The 26,244-nt window shown below is 38.4% G+C and overlaps 2 protein-coding genes across 6 annotated transcripts in view; one reads left to right on the top strand and one right to left on the bottom strand.

Annotated features, from left to right (window-relative positions):
- Nucleotides 1-1,737: 1,737 nt before the first annotated feature.
- On the bottom strand, nt 1,738-10,384 carry STRADB (STE20 related adaptor beta). Of its 2 annotated transcripts, none has more exons than XM_079311524.1 (12): nt 10,118-10,384; nt 7,647-7,703; nt 7,233-7,313; nt 6,884-6,983; nt 6,151-6,272; nt 5,583-5,661; nt 5,004-5,127; nt 4,383-4,554; nt 3,892-3,996; nt 3,443-3,672; nt 2,820-2,862; nt 1,738-2,365 (listed from the first exon to the last, which is right to left on the bottom strand). In XM_079311524.1, exons 2-12 carry the CDS (start codon nt 7,656-7,658, stop codon nt 2,213-2,215), a joined length of 1,221 nt encoding a protein of 406 aa, XP_079167650.1. In that variant the 5' UTR covers nt 7,659-7,703; nt 10,118-10,384; the 3' UTR covers nt 1,738-2,212. The 2 variants fall into 2 exon arrangements, with proteins under 2 accessions (XP_079167650.1, XP_079167649.1); XM_079311523.1 differs by having other exon boundaries at nt 5,583-5,691; nt 10,118-10,380.
- Nucleotides 10,385-10,454: 70 nt separating this feature from the next.
- The window catches only part of TRAK2 (trafficking kinesin protein 2), a 32,675-nt gene continuing 16,885 nt past the window's right edge, over nt 10,455-26,244 (top strand). For 2 of the 4 annotated variants that reach the window (XR_013774960.1, XM_079311473.1), the window contains exons 1-4: nt 10,455-10,592; nt 16,348-16,664; nt 17,629-17,823; nt 21,159-21,212. Coding sequence is in view for 3 of the 4 variants with exons in the window: in XM_079311473.1 (XP_079167599.1) it covers nt 16,628-16,664; nt 17,629-17,823; nt 21,159-21,212 (286 nt within the window). In the remaining variant the exon portion in view is untranslated. The remainder of the gene's footprint in view (nt 10,593-16,347; nt 16,665-17,628; nt 17,824-21,158; nt 21,213-26,244) is intronic. The other 2 variants (XM_079311474.1, XM_079311475.1) reach the window with 2 other exon arrangements.

The following is a 26,244-nucleotide window of genomic DNA, read 5'->3' as shown; positions in this document are numbered from 1 at the left end:
TAATTGCTTTTGTTTGAAGAGACATAGTTGTTGAGAAGCAGTAGTTCTATGAGTAAAGACTTGTGAGCTTTTAACTTACAAAAATTCTATTTGATTTTCTTTTAAATGCCAGTACAGAAATGGAAGAGTGTTTAGATATGTTTTTTTCACAGAGAGGGCAGCAAAGTAACTCCACTGGAACACACAATGGTTTGAATAACTTTGTATTGACATTGTTATCAGTATCCAAGTTCATTTTTATACAGTCCATGGCACTTGTACAAGAGAAGCTTGAAAATACTAACAATTAATCTGCCTGGAATTTTCTACAGGTTTTAATAGTAGTAATATTTATTTGGAGGTCTGTAATTAAAATATATGGAACTTAATATGTGTTCTGACTTATTTGACTGGGTTTTTACTGTACTACTAGTCAAAAGTTACTTGTGTTACTTGTACTTTTCTAATGTATTTTACTTGCAAACAGTCAAAATCTGTAGAGATTAGGGATTAGGAACATGGGGTTCACATGAAAATAGCACCTTCTCCAAGAGTATACAAGTTATTCACATTTTTAAATCAGAAAAATTTTCTAGTTTCAACAAATATTTCCTTACCTAGTGATTGACATAAATATGATTTTTTTCTTGTAGTAACAAGAAGCTAGTAGTATGGCGGGACTATGGTGAAAACAGAAGCCCAAGAATTACAGATATAAATGGAGGCAGATAGGGTAAGTTTATTGACAAGTCTTTAATCTTAAGTTTCACATGTTAAGTTTAGAAATATAGAGCTCTCTTCACAGCATAATGAGTAGAATCAACTTCTTTGTAGATACTTTTATGTGGTCATTTAGAATTTTATGTGTCTCTCAGGCTTGTATTTCAGTCATTTGGTCTTCAATGCCTTGTAGCAAAGCTGTTTTTGCTACAGTATATATACATGAAAATGCAGCAGTATTTTCAAAGTTGGCTACAGGCCTGCTCAGCTATGGAAGACTTGAAGACTTATGTGGAATGTTTTTTATGTTGAAAATTTAAAATATATCCATCCAATATCTATTTATACTTTTTTACCACCATCATACTTCCATCAGTAAACTACTAGTGGCTTTGGGATACAACTCTTGCTACAACATGAGAATATCCAGGATTTTAAAAGAAAAAAGCAGCTTTTGTTCAGTGTGTTGCCTGGTATAGTATGAGACATGAGAATTTACTCAGTTGTTGGGAGAAGACAGCTTTTCGTCTGACTTAGAACAGGTAAATTCACTAGGATCCTAGTGGGGCATTAGGTTCTTAGTGTGGCTGAATTGATCCATAGGAATTTAACTTCCTTGCAGAAGAGGCTGGTTTGCCAGCACCAGTGCCAGTGGAGCTTAATGCATATTGTCTTTTCTTCTAAGAAAACAGTATTAGGTTCTGGTCAATTCTGGTGGTGAATAGGAATACAGTATAAATAAAAATATGTACAGTAACCTTAGATTATTTAATATGACCCTTCAAAATTAACCCGTACCTGCTAGAACTTGAGCCTTACTTTGCATAGTGAGATGTCCTCAGATTAACTGCTAAAATGGCACAACAATAACAGGGCAAAAGCCCAGATTTGTACTAAGAATGTGAACACATGGAAGAGCAGGAGTTCCACATTCAAGAAGCTTAACTTCTTTGGGAAACATGTAGTATTAAAATTGCATGAAAAATGAGGCATAGCTAACTTTTGGCAAATATGACAGCATGTCAAGTGGGAAAAATGTCTTTTGAGAGAGAAACATTTATTTACATAAGCAACTAATCTGTGCAGTTTCACATTTCAACTTGGAAGTGGAGGATTTCTCCTTACTAAAATGATTTGGGTCACAATGAAAAGACAAGTAGATGTTTAGGTAAGATCACAGACAAAGCCCAGGCCTGAATTCAGAAAGGCACGTGGACTTCAGCACTAAGAGCTGATAATACAGTACAGAGTAAGATTACAGCAGGAACTCTCTTGTTAAGAGAGACTTTGAAAGAGAGGTGAGCACTCAGCCATTCTTTATACACAGTTTTCCTTACAGGCAGAGAGTGAGGCACGCTGCATTTTGTGATGCCAAGAGGAAGATAATGAATTAAAGCCACTTCATGGCATTTCAAGTATACTTGGTTTAACTGTATTTTATCCATACAAAAGCAGCAAATACAAATCACATTTTCCTTCTCTGGAACACTGGAGAGGTATCATTAGTATTTATTTAGAATTCCCAGTCTGTATCATCTTGATTTGTAGTAATATGTCCAAGTTCAGTCCCAACTGCTGTTGAGGGCAGTGCCAAGAACTCTGATCTGTTATTTTGAATAGGAGGTGGTAATAGGGACAGTAGTGAATTCTGTGTTTGTTCCTTTATCTAGAAAGAAAAAAAGTTAAAATAAAGCTGCACATAAAAGTCTCCATAACTTTGCAACTAACTTCATTAAAAGTATATGAAATCAGAGCCATGTTCTTGCATGTTACAATACTGAAAGTAAAAGAGTGAGGGGTTTTGCTTTCACCACTCATTAATAATCTTTCAAGACTAATGAAATCACCTGTGAAGTTCTGATTTAAATTAAGAATCTTAACCATTTCTTAAAATTAGTTAGACTGCCTTAAGTTAAATCAACTTCATCAATGGGGAAATGGATTAATCTTATGCTTCCTATACTCTATCAATACCATTTTGTTAAAAAAAAAATCTGAAGCAGGTATGCTCTTAGAGGATGCTTTTTGGCTCCAGGTAACTTCTTTATTTTGTAATCTCTCTCTCTTTGGGGCTTATTTAGGTTATAGTTGTGTCATTTAACAAAATATAGAAAACTCACCTGTTTGAAGAAGGTATGCGAAAGCAAACTGCTTGCTGATGGCCTGAATCATAAAATGAACAATATAATTATGTTTTGGAAAGTACAATACTGCATTTGGATAGTGGGCCAGATTGACAAATAAATTTAAGCCCTGTGGTTTTTCCTCCACAGGACAAATATGAAGAATGAGAAAAGCAGCACCTAATTCCTACATTCTATGCCTCAATTTGCAGTGAAGGCACTTCTGAAGTAATCAATTTTTAAAGGCCTTTCCATGTTTCTGTTTAACAAGGAATTTAATGCCTCATTCAAAAGAGACATAGAACTGAAAACATATATTTCAGATTTCTGGGTTTTTTTTCCTTGGACAAAGTTCATGTTTGAAAGTTAATTTTACTTGTTACAAAGCACAGTCGTATTACAAGAAATTCAGGGGTCATTTTAAATGACTTTAAAAGTTTGACTCCTTTATCAGACAAGGTAGCTCTTAAAATACAAATGTAAGTGTATTATTTTACACAGTACATCTGCTCTGAAATTCTGACTCTAACAGCATTCAACTGATTACTGTATTCTAAACCATGGGCTATACTTGCTCTTAGGTTGAAGTGAGAAAAAAAAAATTTTCACCAGAATGTTACCTTTTCTCAGGGTCCTGTTGCAAGCAAAGTTCTACCAAGTTGAGGAAAGCAGGTGAAAATGTTTTGGAAAAGGGCATTTGAAGTCTTTCACTGGTCATTGTGCGTGTCATGCTCTCACCAATTCCAGAATCAACACCTGATCGGGAATTCTTCATCCTGGATTCCCCCCGGTGAAAGGTATTTATATCCCAAGGACAGTAGGTGGGACCTTTCAGCTTTTGCAGCAGCATCTAGTAGGAAGGAATAGCAGTATGAGAGTTCAACAGCTATCCAGACCTATTCAGGGTAACCTGTGAAACTCCAGGGATGGAAGGATTATTTGTTCTAGAAAGAGGCATGCATATTTGAATTAACAAAAAGCAGCCACTATTTCAGCAGTAATAGCATGGGTTTCTCTGGGTAAAACAGCTCAGCACATTTTTAACTAGAGATAAAGTTTAGCATTGTACCTGAGTGCGAGGCATATCTTGAAATGGAACGTGTCCATTGGCTAATTCACATGCTGTAATTCCCACACTGTAAATGTCAGACTTCATGTTATAGCCAGACAAATCCTGAGAGAGAAGGAAGGTCACTGATCACAAGTGCCTGCTTCAAAACAAAATTCTAATACCCCCATAACCTTCACAGTATTGAAGCAATTAAATTGTGAAACCTCAGACTTTTTTCAGAAATCTGATGACTGTACTGAACACAACACAAGTTTCAGGATTTGCAGTAGTTTTCAGGAGGTTTGGGTAAAGAGATCTAGTACATCATCACATTGCCAACAGCTTTAGAACTGGTTCTCTCTAGAAGAATTAAAAATTTAGTATGTGTGTGTATTTTTAAAAGTTGCAGTTCAACATCTTTCATTGCAATTCTACAAGCAGACTTAAGTTGGAAATTGAGTACTGCTACAAACTTTGAATAGTAAAAATTATGTGTAATTTATACTAACCTGTCTCAGTAGTTCAGGACTCAACCAAGGAAGCACAGACGTGCTAAACTGGGGGAAATCATACACCACCTTTGACTTCTGTCCATTGCTAACTAAACTGTAGAGGTTGTTTAGGCCAGAGAGAGAAACCAGCCCATCCTCTGAAATCAGAATGTGGCTAGCTTTAATATTCCTGTAACATAAAGTGGTAAATTTTAGTTATAAGAACTACTCAAAGCACTACTACAACAGAAAGGCTTTCATATTTCATTGACTTATAGTGATATGTTAGCATGGAGTTCATGTCTCTCTTAATAGAGATGATCAGGAAAGAAGTGCCAGAAATTGGAGAAGGGCCCTTCTTCTCTGCAAGGGGTAAACTAAGGAAGCCCTTTCTATAACTCTGGTTTTCCTCTGCTTCAAAGAGATAAAGCCAGACAGATGTATAATCCCTGTAACAACTGGCTTGAAAAAATGTATAAACACATTTCTTGTTAAAATTCTACAGACTTGGTTCTGCATATTATTGACAACATTGTTACTTGTGCACTTTCTGATATAAGAAGGTATACAGGAAAAGGAAGGAAACAATACTTAAAGTAAAATGCTGGTTTTGGTTCTTACCTATTGACATTTTCCTACCTGTGAATATATCCATTCTGGTGCATGTAATTTAATCCTCTGATTGCACCAAACAGAATGTTCCCTATCAAAGCTTCACTCATTCCTTCAGGAAAGTAAGTCTTCAGCAGGTGTCTAGCTGAACCTGTAAGTGAAAAGAACCTAGACAGGCCTAACAAGTCTTGTTAAATTACTTGTCTATGCTTCCCTCACTGTATATACTCATCAGGAGCAGCATTCTCATCTTTATATTGACTCTGGAGCATTATTATATGGATGTAACTGATGCTCCATGTTGTCCTTCTGTTAACTGCAAGTCTGTGCCCAACCTGTATTTAATGTAAATAGGTCTTCTGTTAGCAGAAGTTGTATGAAGTCAAATACATCTCCCAGTTACCATTCCTCATATAGTGGGTGCTAAGACTAAGTGGAATTTAATGCAGTTCAAATACCAGTTTTCACTGGGGAAACAAATTGTTTGGGAGAGTTTACTGTTTCTTCAAGACAGGAGATGGTTAAAGAGAAACCTTTCATGGACCATGTGGTCCAACTTGTATCAGCCCTTTTTCCTATTCCAAAATTGCAGTTAACAGTTCTTACCATAGGCCATGAATGGGGAGATGACCCAAAGCCAGCTTCCAGCTGTAAACACTGTCCAAAATGTCATTATGTTGGGATGCTGGAAAAAGTGTGATAAAACCACCTCATTCTATGGAATTAAATGAAAGCGGATGTGTTAACCACAGAACAGCAGTCCTACCAAGACCATTAACTACATCAGTAATCAGTAAAGAGAACTGTTTCTTTGCATTTATACAAGATTGCAGGTGATGTGCATAGCCTGCAACAGAAATGTTAATAGCTTGCCCATAATTGCATTTGCCTGAAGTAAATCTAGTTTGTTCATAGTCCAAACTTTTAGTATTAAATAAGACTACAGAACATGTTTCAAGTAAGTTGTACAATTACAGAAGTATTTTTAAAGCAATTGTCAGCTGCTGTCTTCCGAAAGCAACTCTTACACATGCATTGTGTTTATTATATTCTACTCCTTTGGAGGGAAAAACTTGACTGAAATGACCCAGTGTAAACAAAGGCTACCTTTGTGTTCAGTAATCTCATATGTATTCCTCGCTATCTTCTTCATGCAGAAATGCTGTTCCTTTACCTGTAAGGCTTTCAAGTGTTCTTCAGAACAATTTTCGAGGTCTGTGATCCTTACAGCAACTCGCCTGTCTGTAGGCGTATGCCGTGCAAGGTAGACTGAAGTTAAATTGTTGAACCTCCTTCCTAAAACCAGAAATGGCTACCTTAACATTGGAAAGCATAATAACCCATCATGTGGTTTCATATTTAGAGATCAGTTTTCCAGTTTTAAAACTGCAATTGATAGTAGTGTGTCCTTTTCTTTCAGAATGCCAAGACCTTAAGTAATTGCAGCAAAAAAGTATATGCAGCAAATTAGTTGAAGCATGGCTCTGCTATTTTGAGAAAAACTAAAATATGTCAGCATCAATTATACATCTAAATGAACAATTAGTATGCATAATCACATAAATATATGCAAGCACAGTAGGATCTAAGGCAGCCGTCCTTAGAACAATCAACTTATGTGGCCAAGTTACAAGACATGATGTTACTTAAGGCTGTATTTACTGCCACCACAGATTTTGAAAACTGAAATGTACATGCACAAACATCAAGAGACAATTTCAGGTAATTGTTGATTTGTCTCAGATCTTGAAATAAGAGATTACTAAAATATGAGCAATGCTCTTCACATCTCTCAACTAAGGAGATACAAGAATAGTCCTTCATTTTCCAAACTTAATATTTACTGCAGTTAGCAATAAACTATTAATAAAAAGAAGAAGAAATATTTTAAGGTCCATTTATGTTACCTATTTCCAGCTGGAGTTCATAATGAGAGACATTAGAAGAGCAAAATACCATTTCATTCTTTCCTGTAGATGGGGGAATCCAGGCTAGATCAGAATCAGCCTAACAGAGAAGAAACAGTTCTCAAAATTACTATGCAATTTTAAATAGTTTATATGTTTAAAATCATGCAACGATATTAATTCTAAAGTCCAGTACTCAAATAAGAACACTCAAGCTGGTACTTTTACCATTACTAAGACTTAGTTTTATGAGTTACAAGTTTTATATGTGTGTGTGTATGTGCGTGTGTGTTTGTTTTCAAACTGGCACAAGATTAAGACTTAGATACCTATAGTCTTCTATTCTTACCAGGCATTCATGGATGCTGCTCTGAGATAGCTCTTCTGGTCTGATTGATTCAACTGGTGTACGCAGAATACAGGAGCAGTCCTTGAGAACAGAAACAAGTGAATTTTGGGGGAGTGCTGCAATTTATTAAATATGGCAGTGCAAAAATGTAAAGTGTAGGCTTTATAAACAGCAGTTCAGAAAGTCTTCTGCTACAAGTCAGTCAATCAAGGGGTTAACAAACAGCATAAAGCACATGGCAGACCTAGAGAGAAGAGACACTAAAGTCTCCTTCACCAAAAGCTGACAGAATGAAGTTCAAACATCTAAGCACTGTGGAAAATCCCCTCAAGCAAGACATTTTACCAGGGCTTTTCATATTAAGGTACAGCTGGGTAACAAGGTACAACGCCAAAATTTTTAAGACAAACTTACCAAACACGACATGGAACTGCTTTAGATCAGGGGAAAAGTCATATACACCCATTAATCCTAGAAAAAAATAAAGTAGCAAAGTAAGATGATACATAAACCTGTGATAAACTTGAATCTCCTTAATCAGAGCTGTGAGGCATTCCTATCACCTATTACACAAAACCCCAGAACTTCAGCTCAGGGAATGTCTGCTTCTATTTAAGTAGCATATCAATTTCAAACTCCACACTGAGGACTACATGTCAACTTAAGTGCTCCTTTTTAATTTATAGGTTTAGAAATATTATTGCCAGTTCTAAACAAACAATTTAATTGCAAGTTAACTGCACAAGTGCAAAAAGTAAAAAAGAATGGACTCATGAATCCCTGGCAGTTTGTAGGAAAAGAAATAATTGTCTGTTGTTTTAAAGGAACACAGCTGCGCTAGGCAGATCTTGGCTTGGCTGTGTGCAGCTGAACTAGCTCTCAAAAAAAAAAAGCAAAGCAGAAGCAATTGCACTTATATTTCACAAGTGAGGGAGGAAATACTATTGTAAGGGATTTCAGTTTAAAATAAAAAGAGAAGCAACTCCTTCACAGATCAGACTAGCCTCTCTGAAAGTCCTCTAGCAGGCTTACTTTATGTCTGATGCTTTGAAAGCTTAGGCAGTGAGAGAGATGTCTAGTAAGCATATCAAAGCTTCTGTAAGTACAGAATGGTACTATTTTACCTCAGCTATAAGCAAGTCTTAAACAGTAGAATCATTAAAGTTGGAAAAGACCTCAAAGATCACAGAGTCCAACCAATAATCTAATACTGCCAGGCCCACCATTAAACCATTCTAAGCACTACATCTACATGTTTTTTGAACACTACCAGGGATGGTGACTCCACCACTTCTCTGGGCAGCCTGTTCCAATGCTTGACAACCCTTTCAGTGAAGAAAATTTCCCTAACATCCAATCTAAACCTCCCTTGGTGCAACTTGAGGCCAGTTATTGCCATCCTGTCTCTTGTTAAGTGGGAGAAGAGGCCAAATCCCACCTCACCATAACCTCCTTTCAGATAATTGTAGAGTAAGAGGTCCCCCTGATCCTTCTCCAGGCTAAACTCCTTCAGCCACTCCTTGTAATGCCTGTGCTTCAGACCTTTCACCAGCTCTGTTGCCCTTCTCTGAACACCCTCTGGTGCCTCAATGTCTTTCTTCTTGTTTAGGGCTCAAAACTGAACACAGTACTTGAGATGGGAATTGGCCCCACCAGCGAATACAGAAGGACAATTACTTCCCAGGTCCTGCCGGCCACGCTATTGCTGACACAAACCAGGATGCCACTGGCCTTGGCCACCTGGGCACTCTGCTGGCTCATGTTCAGCCTGCTGTCAAACAGCAACCCAAGGTCCTTTTCTGATAGGCAGCTTTCCAGCCACCATGAGGAATCCTACCTGGTGGCTGATAAAAAGTTAGCTGCAGGAAGCAGTTCCACGTAAATATGCAATTTTCGTATGAAAGTTAACTTATAAAACACCCAAGCCATTCCAGTTACATTTTTACTCTGAACATCTGCTTGGAGATCTGCTGTAATCCCTTATTAGAAATACAAATGAAGACAAAAGTCGATCCCTAGCAGGTACTGGGCACCTTCAGAGGATCAGTGCTTGACTTAAACAAATTCTCTGAGGAAGTTTGTAGCAGGGTAGAAAAAAAAAAAGGAATGCATGTGCTTCAAGATACTGCTCAGCTGTAATGACTGTAATGCTGTAATGACTACAGCATCTTTCTCTCATCTGTAAAGAAGATGCCTCATTCTGCTACACAAGGCAATTGATTCTGCTGCTTGCAATGTGCAACCACAAAAGCTAAGCTAAAGATAATGTCTTAGTAACTATGATATACTAAAGTCAAATTATTGTAGTAGACTTAGTTCAAAGATGTATAGCCAACCAACAGAAACATCCATGATGTACATTTATTCAAATAACACTACAATTTCAAGATTTTTTTTTTTTTTTTTGTTACGTAGGTTGACATTGTTTCCATTTTTCAATGCGACTTTGGATCATGTCCCCGCATAAACCCTTTTTCCCTGTCCCCACATTTTTCCTTCTGTATCTCAGACTTTTTCTTTTTTTTTTTTTTTGTATTGTAGATAGTGACAGTGTTATATAGGTAGAATGATATATTAATCGCACTTTAGCCAACGCTTTAGCCAGCGAACAGTGCAGGGCAGGAAAAAAACCACAGAAACCTGTGCCAGTGAGCTAGGGGAGTGTGAAGGCTCCGGAGCGAAGCCCCGGTACCGGGAACGCGCGTTATGGGTTCTGCTGACGCTGAGCTGCAGCTCCTACTTCAGCGTTCGCAGCGACTGAGGCAGCTCTCGGTCGTGTATCTCGAGTGAAATGATCCGTCCGTGACAAAGCATAGGAATGTGCGGAAGGACATTCCCCTCGCGGGCTCCCCCGCAGTTCCTCACTCGCTCCGTTAAGTTCGTACCTCTCCTTCCTCGCTGGGCCCCCGCCTCCCTCTGGCCTCCCGCGGATGCCGGGACAGGGCTCCGCTCCCCGCAGTCGCCTCCCGAGCTCGGTGTGCGCCGCTCCCTCTCCCCGGCCCGCCCGGCTTCCCCTCAGCGGGGCAGAGGGCGCGGCCAGCGGGGAGCCTCGGCGGAGCCGAGAAGCCTTACGGGGCGGCAGCGCCCGCTCCTGCCCGCCGCCGCCGGAGTCAGGGCCGGGGGCCGGCGCTGCCGCCGCGCCGCCCGCCAGAACCCCGCCCAGCTCCCGGCCCCGCCGAGCCCAGCGGCGGGGGCCGCCCGCACCTCGCCGCCCGGCGCATTGTGGGGCTCGTCACTGGCGGCGGCCCGCCGGGGGCTGTAGTTCTGGGCGCAGCCGAGCGGAAGCCATCGGGGCCCTTCCTCAGTCTCCGCTGTGTTGCATGCGGGGCTGCGGCGGGAAGGAGCGGCAGCGTGGGGCGGGTAAGCGAGCGCTCGGCGCCGGCCCGGCGCTGCTCTGGCACCTCACGGGCGAGCGGCGCGCTCCGTGCTTCACCCCCCTGCAGGGGTTAACCCTCCCTCCTCTCGTCCCGGGGGCTGTTCCCCGCCGGGCCGCGGCACCACCGGGCTGGAAGGTACGGCGGGCCGCGCTGGGTACCGCGGCTTCGCCGCGGCTGGTTGGGGTCGGAGCGTGGGGCCCGGGCGCGAGGCGGTGTCCTGGGCTGGCCCCGCGCTCCCGGGCGGAGAAGGATTCCGGCGCCTGCCCGGGTGGCAGCTGACAGGACTCTTTTGGCGGTGGTGATGCTCTAGGGTAGCGCTGTGATGAGCTCCGTCTGTTCAGTGTAAGCGGGGGCGGCGGTGCCCGCAGGCGGTGCCCGGGGTGACCTTCAGCGGGCCGGGGTGCCCGTCGCCGAGCGGGCTCCCTGGGGGGTCGTGACAGCGCGACCACGAGGCTGCCCGCGGTGACATCTTAGTTGTTCTGCTTGTGCTTGGAAGGCAAGGAGATTTTGGCTTTTAGCAACTTCTTAATCACATTGTTACTCTTTTATCAGCTGATTCAACTGGAGTACGAATATCTGTCAGTAAACGACATTTACTCTGTCGACCATGCTAGTAGAAAAATCTATGTGGAGTGGCATGCTCTTATTTTTATCCTTAATGCAATCTTCAGCTGTTGCATAGGTGCCTATTTCTTGGTTATGTTTCACAATTACTGTTGACTCATTATGACAGTCTGGTGCAGGTATTTGATATACAAATAAATAACCTAAAGCATCATTAGAAAGTGACAGTCGATTTTAGGTTTGTTTTCAGATACTTGTTTTCTTTCAAAAGATGTAGTTCTTAGTAAAAGATTTTAATTGAACTTCTGACACTGAAGCTAAATTGAAAACAAAAATTATTTTCCAATACATTTTTCCACTCTGTAGTGGCAGTGTGATTATTAGAGCTGTATCTGTCTATCGAATTTCTGTTATGAGCATCTGAAAATGTAGTTTGAAGAGCATTGGAAAACCACAGACTTTCATGAGAGTGGTTTGCCTCTAACAGTGGGCTTCCGGAATTAATATTGTGCAGTAGAAGTGCTATCTTTCAGAAATGATAATCTTGATTTGTTTACTAGTTTTCCAAGAAGACACGAAGAGATAGGTACAAAAAAAAGAAGATATCCTTTTTTCTGGTTTGATTGCTAGTGATATTGTGGTGTGTCATATAGATCAGTTTGGTTAATTCTAATACAGAATTATAACTTAAAATGCTGGGCACTGGCAAGGATATAGGTCAAGGAACTGACACTGTTTTTTTGGGTGATCAGCCATGCATCAAATTAAAGTGTTAGTGAATTTCAGTTAAATGTTATTCAATTTCCCTTCAAGTGTACTTTATAAAAAATAAGCTTGAGTTTTAAAAAAAAGTTGATTACAACATTTATTATGAAATATTAGCATAGAACTTGGCAGAATGAGGCACTAGCAAAATGCCTTAAGAGCATTTATTGTATTTTATACTCTAAAAAATAAGCAATTCATGATAGTTCTTGATTCCTTTGAGATCATAGCATTACTAAATATATACATAATTTCTTCTTAGAAAAGAAAATTTGCAAGAAAATATGCATACAGATAGTATGCATATTTTGCAATGCTTATACAACATCCAATGTTTTGATTGTGCATTTACAGAAAAAAATTAGGAATTAATGAAACATAGTGTGTGTTCCTTAACATAGGTAATACTCCTAGTTTCAGGCTAAGGGATACTTCAATTAGGCATTTGCTGTTTTTTTGTTGTACTAAGGGTGATATAGACAACCTCCAAATGTGTAGGACTTAAATAAATCTTAACCATCAAGCTATATTCAGCAGTATGTGTGTATGCATGTGCATAAAGCATATATACATGTACTTAACAGGCAAGTGTTGCCACTTTGGAGACTATGAGCTGTTACAAATGACAGACAAGAAGAATGAGTGAGCCTGGTTTGGCATGACTAGATAAAATAGGGTGAGGGAATGTTGTGGCCGCCTTCATGATCCCCATGCAATTCATCATTCTGCAAGAGGTGTTCTCCAGCTTCCCCTCTGGAGTCTTATCCCTACCCCAAAGGAAAAACAATCCAGAAGATAGGGGGGCAGGATATTTTGTTTGCTTTCTTGCCGTTTCTTCTTATACCATTTTTTTATGATTGAAAGTCTGTTGCAATGTTGTTTATGATTATTACAGTTGTTTTTAGGGTTGTGTTGGTCTAGTCTTTAAAATATTTTTCCTTACTTGAGAGAAACAAAAGCACTAAATTGATTTCTGTATGGGTCATATTGGCTAAAAATAACAGGTGTTAAAGCAAATGTTCATTGTGATAGGCAAAGTTAGTGTTCACATAGATTTGTTTTTCAGTTGATAATCCTTTGTCCTTCATCTGCTGCTGGATGGTGTTGAAGAATTTGGCCTCTGCTTCTGAGCACTAGTCCCAGGAATGTTTTGGCAGCAATTCAGTGTGGTCATGTTTGCTATAAGAATAGAACTGTTTAATTAACCTTGAAATTTAGAGTATGTTGATTGCTATTAGCTGGCTTGACAGCATTCCAATTTTAGCAATGGAAAAAGTAGTGTGTTAATGACTTGATACAAATTTTTTAATTGCATACTTACATGGCAGTAAAATTTGGCATCCGAGAATAATACACTTGTTTACTTGGCTTGGTTTTGGAAAATGGATGTTGTCTTCTCTCTTAAACAAGTTAGAATCTTCCTTTGTTGTTAGAATATTCTTGGTTGTCAAAATTTTGTTTGTGTTACTTGTGGCCTAATGTCTCACATCCTGGAATTGTATGGAGGAGCAGACCTACTTTAATCTTTCCAAGTACTTGTGGGGAGTCAGCTGCTCTCAGCAAATGAAAAAATACCAGGAATAACAGTTTATTTATGTTGGAGTTTGGATATTGTCAATATTGATGCCAATATTTTGCATACATTTTTAACTTTTTGTGCACAAAGAAATAACATGTACAGCTCATGCAGTGTGGTTTCCAGTTGTAAAGCAACTCCCTGACCTTTCTAATAATTCAGATTTGAATTAGAGTTCTCTAGTGGTAGAATGTCTGCAGAATTATATTCTGTCTTGAGGTGCCCCAACTCTTTCTGCATCCATCTGAAATTACTCAAAGTGGTACTTACAAAGACAAGAACAATTTTTAATGCTTTATAACTGTTTGATCTTTCTCTAAAACTTTAGGCAGTATTGCTTTTTCAAGTTAATCTTCACTAGGGTCTTGTGACTCACTGAAAGAAAAAATTATAAAATCTCTTTAGACCACCTTGGATTCTCTAGGGCAGATACAGAAGATGTAGGAATAGTTCCCACTTCTACAAGAGGTGTGCTATATGTACTCCAGGTTTTAGCTCACTATTTGGAGACAAATGATAGCTGCAATGTGAGACACACACTGGGGAGTAAAATGTAATCTAGAGTACAGAAATACTAAGACTGAGATAGGTATGTATGTATGTATGTATATAAAATGTTGTCTGATATTTCCATCTCTCATGAACCTTCCTTGAAGAAAGCCTGAGAGCACCACTGCTGCATATGGGTTGTTCTCCAATATTTGAATTTCCCTTATTTTTTCCACATTCAGTTAACCAATTAGTAAAAGATGCAAACATCAATGGGAAATTTGCCTGTGAGGGAATAAGGGGACTAAACTAATAAGGTATAGATCTCTGTAGAATTAATATAGTAAATTGTCAGTGGAAATAATCTTCATAAATAAAGATTTAAATCAATACCTGAAAAAGTTTTCTGGCTTCTCTTTTGGACATGTCCTTCTGCACTATTTAAAAGCCATGTTGTAATTTTTATGGGTTTTATTTAAATGTATTTAATTATAGTTGTGATTTGCAGGAGGAATCTGCAGTTAGGAAATAGTTTTTTAGCTGCGGTGTAGAAGGATCGTGGAGTCACTTTAAGGGTGGAACTGCCCAGTTCTTGAATTTCTACAGAAGTTGCCCCATGGTACAGGGAACTAAAGCTATGAGAAGCACTGGAAATGCAAGCATCAAGTTTTATGGTGTTTGCTTATCTAGTCAATTTCTCAAAGGTTTTCCAAATGAGTTTGCCCTTTCAATTCAATAGCTTGGTGTTGGCCTGGTGCTCTAGAAAACATTTAGCCAAATCACCTACCTTTGTTTTTTTTCCTTCTCTTTGGTTGAACTGAGATTAACCTGCAACAAATAGTGCTTCTGCTTTGCACTCATAAGAGAGATTAAAACCATTCTTGAGATGTAGCAGCATTCATTTTTACATTTTTAAAACTCATAGAAAAAAGATTGAGTTGCTGTGCTGCTGTACTTTCTCTAGCTGTATAGTGACTCTTCTTATTACAGAATGAAGTCATTTGCATGTGTGGATCTACAGTAGTCTTCTTAAATGTCTTTTGTTATGCTGTATTAAGTTGTTTTAGAGAAGGGGGTATGTATAGTTCATGCTTTTCAGCAATCCATTTAAAAAACAGCCTCTATAAAAAACCAAAAAACATAAAAAGTGCTAGAAGCACCTATACATTCAGATACAAAATGTTTCTGAAATATCGAGGTTTGTTTTTTAATTAAGGATTTAATATGCATAATAATTACAACTGGTAAACAGAGTACATACATACAGAAATGAATGGCCAAACACGAAGATACTGCTGACTAGTATGAGCTGACCTTAATGGAAGAAATTTCTTTTTTGATCTCCTGCCAAAGTCTACAAGCAGATGATCTGGCAGGCTCCAGGCTTGCTTTAAAAAGCTCCTGCACTGTCCATTTTAATCTTGTCAACTGAGAGGTTGCTACAGACAGCAAAACAAACCTCTGATTGTTGTGCTTGGTGATTGGAGATCTTGGGGAAACTGTTTAGAGCAAATGCAAATTAAAGATTTAATTTAATGAAGGATTTAAAGAGAATTTTATGTTAACTGAGTGTCAGAGGAGGGAAAAGGAGACTTGTTTTCAGTTTTATATCTTTCTGTCATCTAGAACTACTGTTTTATATGGAAGGTGATTAATCAGTCTTGGTAGAGGAAAGGTGTATTTTTACTCCATTAAACTCTTTTGATAGCTTATCTGAATCAGTCACAGTAGTTTCATTTTCTGGTTTACATGAGTCCCTGCTGAAGAGAAAACACAAATCTTATCATGATCCATAAAGCAAATTTCTAATAGGTCCAATTTTTAATTAACAGACTCCTAAAGGAAAAGGGACTCAAGCAAACAGTTGTATAAAACTTAAATTTTTTAACAATAGAAATGTTAAGGATGATGTTTTTAGAATCTTGCCTTTAGAATCCATCACTTTAAATAAATGTAGTGACCTGAAGAAAATCTCTGTTTAGTTGGAGCTGCTGTCTGTTAGCATAAAAAGGAAATGCCTCATTTCAGTGAATGACCTGAACACACCAAAATTATATGAAAGAAGATGAATAGTACAGACAAAGAGATATTTGACCAAGTCCATGTTTAAGGTGAGATGTCCGCAGAGAGAAAACATATTTTAGTGCTACCTTTTACCTGTACTGTGTAAACTGGAAATAGAATGCTTGAATGCTTGTTTGCCTTTTTAAAAAAATATAATTGATTATAGTGCAGAGGAGAAATTCAGACTAGAAGAGACAAAAGTCACACCAATTTACCTGTCTCCCTTGAATGAGTGAAATCTGTTAAACTTTGGTTTTTCTCTTTGTTTTTTTTTTTCTAGGTGATGGGTGAGATGAGAAGCTGGTGAAGCTCACATGAGATACTTGTACTGATCAGTAGTAGCCCAGATGAAATAAGCATGTCCTATGATGGCCCTAGATCTGGTGTATGAGCCAGCCTACAGAAGTGAGTTGATGCCAGATTTGTGAGTCTCTATGGCTTGATGGATCTCACTCTGTCTCTAAACCAAAGCCATCTTTTTACCAAAGCAATAGAGGAATGGTGCTCAGCTTGATTACAGAATGCTCTTTCCAAGGAATTGAACTGTGAAGGAAGGACTCATGAGTTTTGATCCCGGGGGCTTGGAGAGCGTCCCTGGTAAGTTGGAGAATTACTATTACAAATCTTGAATGTGTCTAACATGTCATAAAGCACCATCCTAAAGGCAACCTTACATCTCACATTCTTTGTACTGCTTATGTGATTGCAGAGGAATGAAAACAGTTGAGTCCATTTGACTCGCTTGTAAAGTCAGTGTGCACTCTAAAATACTGTTTGTAAAATTCTCAGTGTCAATAGTCAACATTGGTGTTTTTTCCATTTAAAGATACTGCAGACAGTATTCATCTTGAGTAGAAATCTTGCAAAGATAATCATTACATGCTGTTGATATTTTACCAATTTAGTATTAATGTGGGGTTTTTTGCAGCAATTGTGAAGAGATTAAGAGGCACACATAACATCCTACAACAGAGAAAGAGCTAAACTTTGATTGCAGGAGTTTTAGTATCATAATTCTCAGAGTATGATTCCATAAGGGTGATAATGGAATTTTATACTTGTTCTCTGATTTCAAAGCAGTATTAAGTTGATTTTGCTTACTTTTAAGATTGTTCATTATCAAACCAGTGCATAAAACAGAAGAACGAGAAAAATGTGAATTTCCTTCAGAAAAAGGAAGTGTTACAACTATGAAAATTCAATTAGAATTTAGGAAATCAATAGCTGTTAAAATGTGAGTTTGTGTTCTAGCTCAATGAGGAAGAGATAGAAATTGTGACTCATTGCATACATTATATTCAGGAAGTTGGAGGGACACAGTATACCATCTATTCAGGAAATTTTGGGGTCATCTAGGGATGAGGAGCTTACAAGTATTGCGATATCAATCAAGTTGATCCAGTAAGTATTCTGGTATTTTGTCTGGTACATTGGAATTATTATTTTCAAATCTATGGGAGATTTATGAAGTATTTTATAGTACACAAAATGTATAGTACTGCAATAACACTTAAATTTTACATGTATTTAACAATGCACTATTATTGGCATTTACTCTCAGATGGCTGCTCCAAAGAGGACCTTCCTGAGGTGGAGTTGGTGAGCCTGCTGGAAGAGCAGTTGCCAGATTACAAGTTACGAGTGGACTCTCTGTACCTGTATGAAAATCCAGACTGGGTTCAGCCCCCGGCTTGCCATGGCCGGCTGCCGGAGATCGCTTCTCCAGCTCATGAGGAGGACTCCTTCCGTTACATGAGTGAGTCGGTGTTTATTTCCCCAAATATTGAAGATAAAAATCGAGATAAAAGAATTGTGCTAGAAGAGATGTAATACAAGAGGTGTGAGTGTGCAGCAGTCCTGTTTTCAGGAATGTTAACGGTGCTGTGGTTGGTTTGGTGATGTTCCCCTGATGTTTTGTGTCAGCAGTGTTTGTGAAGTGCTGTCAGTGGTTTCTTCTGGAGATAGAAAATGAATGAATGACAAACAGGTGGGTACTAGATCAATGTTGATCACTGCTTTCCAGTTCTGAGAATACTAAGTTACTTATTCCTAAACCTATCAAATAATAAAGAAGAAAATGGACTGCTGCAATCACATGAAGAAATCTTCAAAATGTTGAAAAGCAAATGTATAGAAAGTGGCCAAACAAACTGAACATTTACTCGCCTGTAGTTTCTAAGTGTTTTCATGTGAGGAGAATGCATTGTAATCTTCTGGGAGAAATGGGGGAGTCCTGTTTCCTCCATATATTGAACTATTGGAACAAACCACATAGAAGAGTGAACTTGTTGTTTATATACAATCTGTATTGATTACCTCTTCCTTGTACATATCACCTCCAAAAGGTTTTTTTTTGTCAAGTTCTTTGTAGTTTGTTTCCCGAGTGTGCATGGCAAAGGAGTAAGAAAGATAAAAACATTACCTCCCAAGAATGCAGTACTCAGCAATTTAGAGTGATTTGTTATGAGTTGACCTTGCAGGCTTTGAACTCTTTTAACTGTGGAAAGTAATTGGAAAGCCGCTTAATGTTTATTGCTCAGTCTGTTTCTGATAGTAATATTCCAAGCATAAATTATTTTATAGTCACATGAATGGTTTTGTAGTTCACTGGAAGCACTTGTGTAGTTGGTGGGGTGTGTACTTGCCTCTAAGTGTTAATTATAAAGAAGTGGGATCAGAGTCTATCTGTGCTGGGTGGAGCTTGACATGAAACGTGGCTCTGCCGAAGTTTTCTGCTCCGCGCCTCACCTGTGTGACGGAACACAGGGCTCCGAAGGACCTTCAGTCACTGTGAGCTTGCATTTTCAGCCTGCAGGGAGAGGGAGGGGTTTTATCAACAAAGTTTTCATGAAGCCTGTTGTGTATTATTTTGCTGTCAAGGTACTGCAGAAAGGGCTGTGTTCCTATTTTTCACAGAGGGAAGTTATTTTCAGATAGGGAAGGTGTCCTGTGAAAACAGTAGGACTTTTCTAAGCAGTTTTTTAAGCTATAGGTGTTTTCTTGTAACAATGACTGAAATTGAATTAAAAGATAGTTCTTAAGCTTAACATATAAAACTAATTTCTTTTTAATTTAAGAACACTTTTTAAACTGCTGAATCATATAAACTCAAAATAAATATGGTTTATGTTTCTCCTAGAAATTATCCAGACATTGGTTACACTTGAAATCATAGTAGCTTTTTTGAGACTAGTAACCTATAGGGCCATGCTGGGGAGGTCCCAGACAAATAGAGATATAAATAAAATTCTAGTTATAATTATTGTTGAATAGCTTGTTAGGTGAAATTTTAATCTTTCTTTGCCTGGAATTGGGAATAAATTTGACATGAAGCATGACGTGGGGTTTTAGCCGTGTATCTTCTTCCCCCTGTATATGTATGGAAACATTTTTATAACCTTTTCCAAGAGAGAATGCTAGATATATAGTTTGAGTGAATTTGTAGTTGAGAAAAAAGCCCTAAAACAACACGGCAGTTATTGCACCTGAACTCCTCCTCTTTTTATGGCTGCTGCTGCCTATAAGAAGGTCTGTCCCATAACCAATTGGATTCACACTGGCAGTGTTTTCAGTGAGGTGAAAGAGTATTTTCTGCTTCAACTGTGCTAGCATAAGAAATTCTGAATTACAAAAGATCTCTCTTTGGAACTATTTTGTATGTGTGAATAAAGGGTCATGGCACAACATAACAGAAATTTTAACCAAAATGAAGAGTTGCTTGCAACTTTCATTTGGCAAGGTGAGTATTGCATAGGCATGTGATCTCAGGAGAGAATTCTAATAAACTGTGTATAATTTTGATCCTATACAGAGAGAAAATACTGAAATTTATATAGAGCTAAGTTTCAAAGCTGTTGGTTCTGTGGTGTCAGTTATCGGAGTAAAGATAATTTGCTCTTGATTTTAGGAACTTGCCTACCTGAGTGTCCTTGTATGGAATTAGCATTAATTTTTATTAAAGGGACTGGATTGAAACTTGTAACTTGAAATCACCTCTTAGGAACAGTTACCACAGGAGAGCTGGCTATGATACTCTGCCTGTATTGGCTGTAACTTAAGTTATGTATATGCAATGAATTTTCCAAATACTGATAAGCTAGATGAGTTTGGAGTCCCCTTTCAGCAGCCAGTATCAGCAACCAAATAGTGCAGTAAAATTGTGCTCCAAATGCATTTTATGCTACTGATAGATATGTGCTTTAAATTTAGTGATGAGTTTCTATTTTTTCCCTTCCTAGAAATACAATTAATAAGTGACAGTGCTATAATTTCAAAGCTCCTGCATGCTTAAACAGCATGTGTTGGGATTTTATGTCTACAGATCTATCTGATGAAAAGCATTGGACTTATTACTTTGATACTTTTTTCTTTTAAGCTTTTAGAGAAACAGTATTTGTTATAAAATTCAACTTGGTTTTTCATCTTAGCATAGCTGTAGTGTTATGCTTTAAAAGATTACTTGTGGGCATTATGTATGTAAAGGGTATAGACAGTTTATATAACATATGTAAATAAAGTTAGTGTGCACTTTAGTTTCCCACTTTACTGTCTCATAACTAAGTCTGCAGTCTTCAACAAAACAAACAAAGAAAAGAGCTGATAATCGATACACTCTGTATTCAGAGTAAGAATGAGATTTAAACAAGGTAAAAGAGTCAAGGAAATCTTGAGATCAAATCCATAGTAATCTCATTTTCTAGTTCAGTGATGATGAAATTAGTTTCTAAACAGGTGAACATAAACATTCAGCAGAAGCAGATACTTCTGTAATTTTTAAATTTATGTTGCTGTCTTCTTCACTTTCATGATCCTGACTTCATAAAGCAAAAATAGCAAATTGCTGTTGAACTTAGCAGAAACATTTATCACCTGATAGAGAGATGTATAATTCTGCTTCTGAAGGAAATTATGTTTAAATGGTTCCCTAAAAGGCCTAAAAAAGCATTAGTGAAAAAACTATGTTTGCACATGCATTTATTTTTTGATTGCGATAGATGCATGGTAGAAAATCATCTATTTCCTTACATTTTAATTCTTTCTCCTCTTTGTTCTCTTTTCCCCCTCCATATCTTTCATTATCTGTCACTCTAGCACTTATTGAACTTCCTTCCTCCTCCTTGGATGGATCTCACAAATTTGCACAAGGTAATTAAGATGCCTTTGTTACTACCATCTTCTTTTTATCAGGACATGAGCAGACCAATGCTTTGCAGTTTTAGCACTGTGTTTTGTTCAGAGGTGTTACAAATTCTTCATGCTTTGCTTATTCCTCCTCAGTTCCTGTTTTTCCAATCCTATTGTTGTCCCAGTCTGGGGTTCCTCCTCTGCCCCGAGATCACCCCAGAGGGACACGAAGGGTGGTTCAAAACCTGGTTTTCCCCGAAGCCGCTGAAGAGAGACTGCCGGAGACGGTTTTCTCTTTTTCCAAGGACAGTTTATTATTTCTTATCTCTGGGACACTTTGCCTGGCCAGCAGCGGTCTGCTCAGCCTGGCATCCATGGTGGAATCTGCCTGGTCAAGGCAGGGCTTATCTTATATAGTTAGTACTACGTATTACATGTTTACAAAATTTTACCAATACAATACAATTTTATTAAATGGTCCAGCCCTGACCCCAACCAATCCAAGAGGCCAACGTGTCACCCAACATGGATGACATGGAGAAGAAGGAGGAAAAGGTGTCCACCCCCCAAATTCTCCATCTTGGCCACGTGTCCCTTATCATAAACATTCAAGAAAACCTATTTATCTACGTTCTAACATTGTAATTTACACTCATCATTATTTTCTGTGTCTCTTCTCTCAATGTGGGCAGATTCTCCCAAGGAGCCAAATCCAGCCCCTGCAGCTCCTGGGCAGCACTCAGGGGTCTCTGAGGGGTCTGCCAGGGAGGTTTTTGCACCCCCAAAGGAGCCAGGAAAAAACCCTGGACTCCCACATCTCCCCCCTCTGTTTGCAGCAAAAAGACCTCCTTCATGGTTTTGTCCAGAGCCCTTTTCACAGCTTTGTTCAAGGCATGCCGAGTGCATGGGATGATGCATGGCAAAGCAATGAGAATAGTAACAAGCTCCACTAATATATAAAAACCTACTTTCAAAATTTCTTTTTACAAAGGTGAAAGATCAAAAAGGTCAAACAGACCATCCAGGCACAATAACTGTGCTAGAACTCGGAAGGATGGTTTGTTTGAGACTACAATATAATTGCTATATACATTCTAATTCGGAGTAACATCCATTGTTTGGTTCTTTTTCACCCCTAAAACATCACATACAATTCCAAAATCCATTGTTGAACCAAAAATTTCTAATTCTTTTGGTTTGAAAACAGCCACAGGGAGAAATTGAACCCACACATGCCATCCATTCACAGGAGTTGTCACAACTCACATCACCCATGAAGGGATGCCCTCCGGAATGGACCATTCTTTCACTGTCAATCCCACCAGACATGTTGAAAATGGCTTTTTTGCCTGGAATGCCTCAAACAAATTGTTTCCAACCCCACTGTCCATGCTAAACTTTCCCAAACACTCTCCCTTGGCTGCATCACTGGTAAATCCTCTTTTTCACCTAATACAGTTGACAAAAAATAAGATACAACAGCATATAAACAATCATTTTTCACTGTCAGTCCTTAAGTCTTTTAAATCTTGTTTGAAGAGAAGTTCACATCCTTTTTCCTTGATGTCTGCCAACACTCCCCTTGGAATCTTGGCGGCTTGTTGTACTGGATCATTGTGAGGAGGGTCTCCTGCTAATTCTGCCATGGTGAGGTTGGCATGAGCACCACCTTGGTATTTCTTTCGCAGCTCCTTCAAAGCTCTTCTCCATCTGCGCTCCCATATAAGTCCTTGTGTGTCAGTAAGTATCAATGACACAAGAGATTTCATGTCACATGAAGTCAAGTCATATTCATTGAGAATACCTTTTAAAAACTGTTTAAAATATGAAGATTGCAGTCCATAGTCTCTAATTGTCTTAATTGAATCTTTAACTAAATCATTATTTAATTTTTGCCATCTTTGGTTTTGTCCTTGTGAGTCATAATTCACTGGCATGGCTATTTCACCAGTCCCAATTGCAGGACATTTTCTGCTTCTTGTCAAGTCCATTCGAATATTTGTCCAATCAACTAAAGTATCTTGAGCTGCTGTTGCAGGTCTGTGTGTCTCTGTAGGAATTTGTCTGCTCAAAGGTGTTACTTGTTGAGATTGAGGCCAAGCTGTTGCCTCATCCATTTTTTGATTCATTGGTATTGTAGAAATCTGTGGTCCTTGCCGCATTGTTCATTGAAAAGTCCTTGCCCATTATTGTCATCAACCTTGTTCTTCCCTTTATTATCACTTGTACTGTCATTTCTGAATCTGTAAGAATTGTCCTTGGAGATCTGTAAGATAGGAAAACCCATTCTATAATTAAAAGAGTGTCTTTTTTGTGTTTGTCCCAATGAAAAATCAAACCATATAGCTGTGTTTCTTCTCCCAACACTACTAAATGGAATGGTAAAGAGTCCACGTATCGGTGTGGAGTGGCGAGTGCCACAGTAAGTCCTACTAAAAATCCATTGTCAGGTACATGTTCCACTGTGAAAGGAGATCTCTTCCCCATACAGTGAATGGCTTTTACACGAGTAATAGCCGTCTTCTGTCTGGGTCCTGTGAATGTTACTGAATTTTCACTTTGGAGGCATACAAAACTTCCTCCAATGCCTGCGATTTGATCCAAAGGTACAATCAAGTTCCATTCTCGAGGTCAGAAAATATATGAAATCACTGTCACGTTCGGTGTTCACCATCCTTGTGATGGTTGTTTTCCTGTTATGGTATATCAAGTCCCAAGTAATAGTTGGCTGTTCACGGGTTATGTACTTCAACCATAACGTGTGTACTTCGACATGGTCATTGTAGTGTGGATGCCCTTCGCCCATCGCCGGCATTGCTTGATGCTCCAATGGATGCGATGGCAGAGCTATCGCTTTTGCCAGTTGAGTATTTTGTGGAATTGTCAATGGGGGTCGAAGAGCCCTTGCTAAAATTGTCATCTCTTCGAAGCAGTCTGCTGAAACAGCAGTAGGATACATTGTCAGTCCAAAATTGCTGCACCGGTCTCTGCCTATTATCAAAAAATCTTGTCTCTTTCGGCACGGTGCTTTCAGTCCTGTACGTATAGATGCAGATTCTTCATTCAAAAAAACAAGTCATTTTTGAAGCTGACAGGATGTACTGCGTTCCTGGGCAGCAAATCTCTGTCACAGGGGATGTCCCCTAACGCCCTGCTGAGGGAGTCAGATTGACGCTCCCCGACAACTGTATTGTCTGTGCCGGTGTTGTTGCTGTTCCTTGTTGCACTGCCATCATTTCTGTCGTAGCACAAGATGATCCTGCACTTCGTGTTTTTTGGCAGTGGCAATGGTTTTCTGTCCACATCCGTCAGAGAATAACATTCACTTGCCAGATGTCTTCCTCTGCGACATCTAGGGTAAAGTTCTGGTAGCTTGGAAGTCTTTGTGGATTGAGGACAATTTTTCCTAAAATGTCCAAAAACCCCACAGTCGTAGCATTGTCCTTTAGATGGATTCTTTTTCTTCTTAAAATTTGCAAAAATCTTTTCATGTCGTTCTTGAAGAACTTCCGTCATTTGCTCCTTGACAACTGAAGCTATATGTTGTGGTGTTCCAATCTTGCTGCAGGCTTCAACCATCTCCGTCCTCTCTCTGTGGAGACACAAACAGAACCCTTCCCCCAAATGCTTACTTTGTAAGCTTTTCAACTTTCTCTGTCTCTATATTTTTGATCAAAACTGGAAAATTTTCCCTCAATTATTATTTCAACTATTATCTAACAAAAAAACAAACCCAATGTTTACAATCTTCTGCAAGTAATCACAATACAATAATTAACAGTACTTTAAACAACAGGCATACATTTACAAGATTAGATGATTATCAATTTAAAAAAAACAAACTGTGTCATCACCTCAGGGTCTGCAGACAGCTGACAAACCTTGATTCAATGAGGAATTAGATGGTCATCTCCGGAAAATGAGCACCAAATTCACTTCAAAGTCAGCTTCAGCTGTTATATTGATAAGTCAAATTGCCAATTCAAACGATTGGAATATTATTTTGATGCAGAAAACACCTGGGTTTACACAATTTCTCTTTCAGTTAGAATCAAGGCTTGGCCAGAGCCTAAACTCTAATTGGAAGAGAACTCCCTGACATCTTCTTATTAAAGAAATAAACCACAACTCTTAACAACAAAGTTACAATTAAACATTTCAAAAAGAAATCAAACTCCTCTAGCAACTCATTTTCTCTAAAATTCATCTTTAGAGTAAGATACTTTGAATATGGCAAGACACTGCAGTGCTTCTATGATAGCAACTCAGGAAAACCATAATATTATTTTTTTTTTTTTCTGAGAATGAAGCTCAAATAATTTTCTGGAATTCTGCAAAATATTCAAAACCATAAGATATCAAAGTGTCAGGTCACAAAAGACCTGCCAAAATAAAAGAGAGAATTAATAAAAGGAAAATAAAGAAACATTAAGTTCACAATTTAACTGATTATCTTCATACATTTGATTCAAGAACATATCTGGGGGCTTTCTAAAACTTACTTAAAATATTGAAAGATTTCAAATTAAACAATGAAACAGAAAACAAAATCATTCTGTAATATAGAATTCATACAATCTTATTACAGTGTTTTTAAAATTAAATACAGAAACTAAATTTAAATTTTAAAATCCAACTCAAAATCTATTGATTTATATTGACAATATTGCAAATACTTATAAACTGGCTTCTCTAAAACCATTAACTATAGGAAAATTAAAACTCAATGTTGACATTTAAATAAATGTCCACTCATATCTGACCAATAACAAATCACTAAATATAGATGATATATATTCAAATAAAATACAAAATACCTTATTATACCTTCAATTATTAAAATACCTAATACTATTAAAATACCTTTACCATTCTTAAAGTTTCAGCTATTTTTTTTAACAAAATTGCAAAAACAAACACCTTTAGTTTAACATACAAGAACTGAAAATAAAACTGACTCTCTTGTCCTGTTCCCTTGTTCTGTTTGTTCTCCACAGTATAGATAAAAAGCAGTTCTTGGCCTCTCTCCATCCCCCATTCCCCTCCCGTCTGC

Source organism: Erithacus rubecula (assembly GCF_903797595.1).
Source record: "Erithacus rubecula genome assembly, chromosome: 8".
Taxonomy (NCBI): Eukaryota; Metazoa; Chordata; class Aves; order Passeriformes; family Muscicapidae; genus Erithacus; species Erithacus rubecula.
Note: the sequence above shows the minus strand (reverse complement) of the source record. Positions and strands in the feature narration are given on the sequence as shown.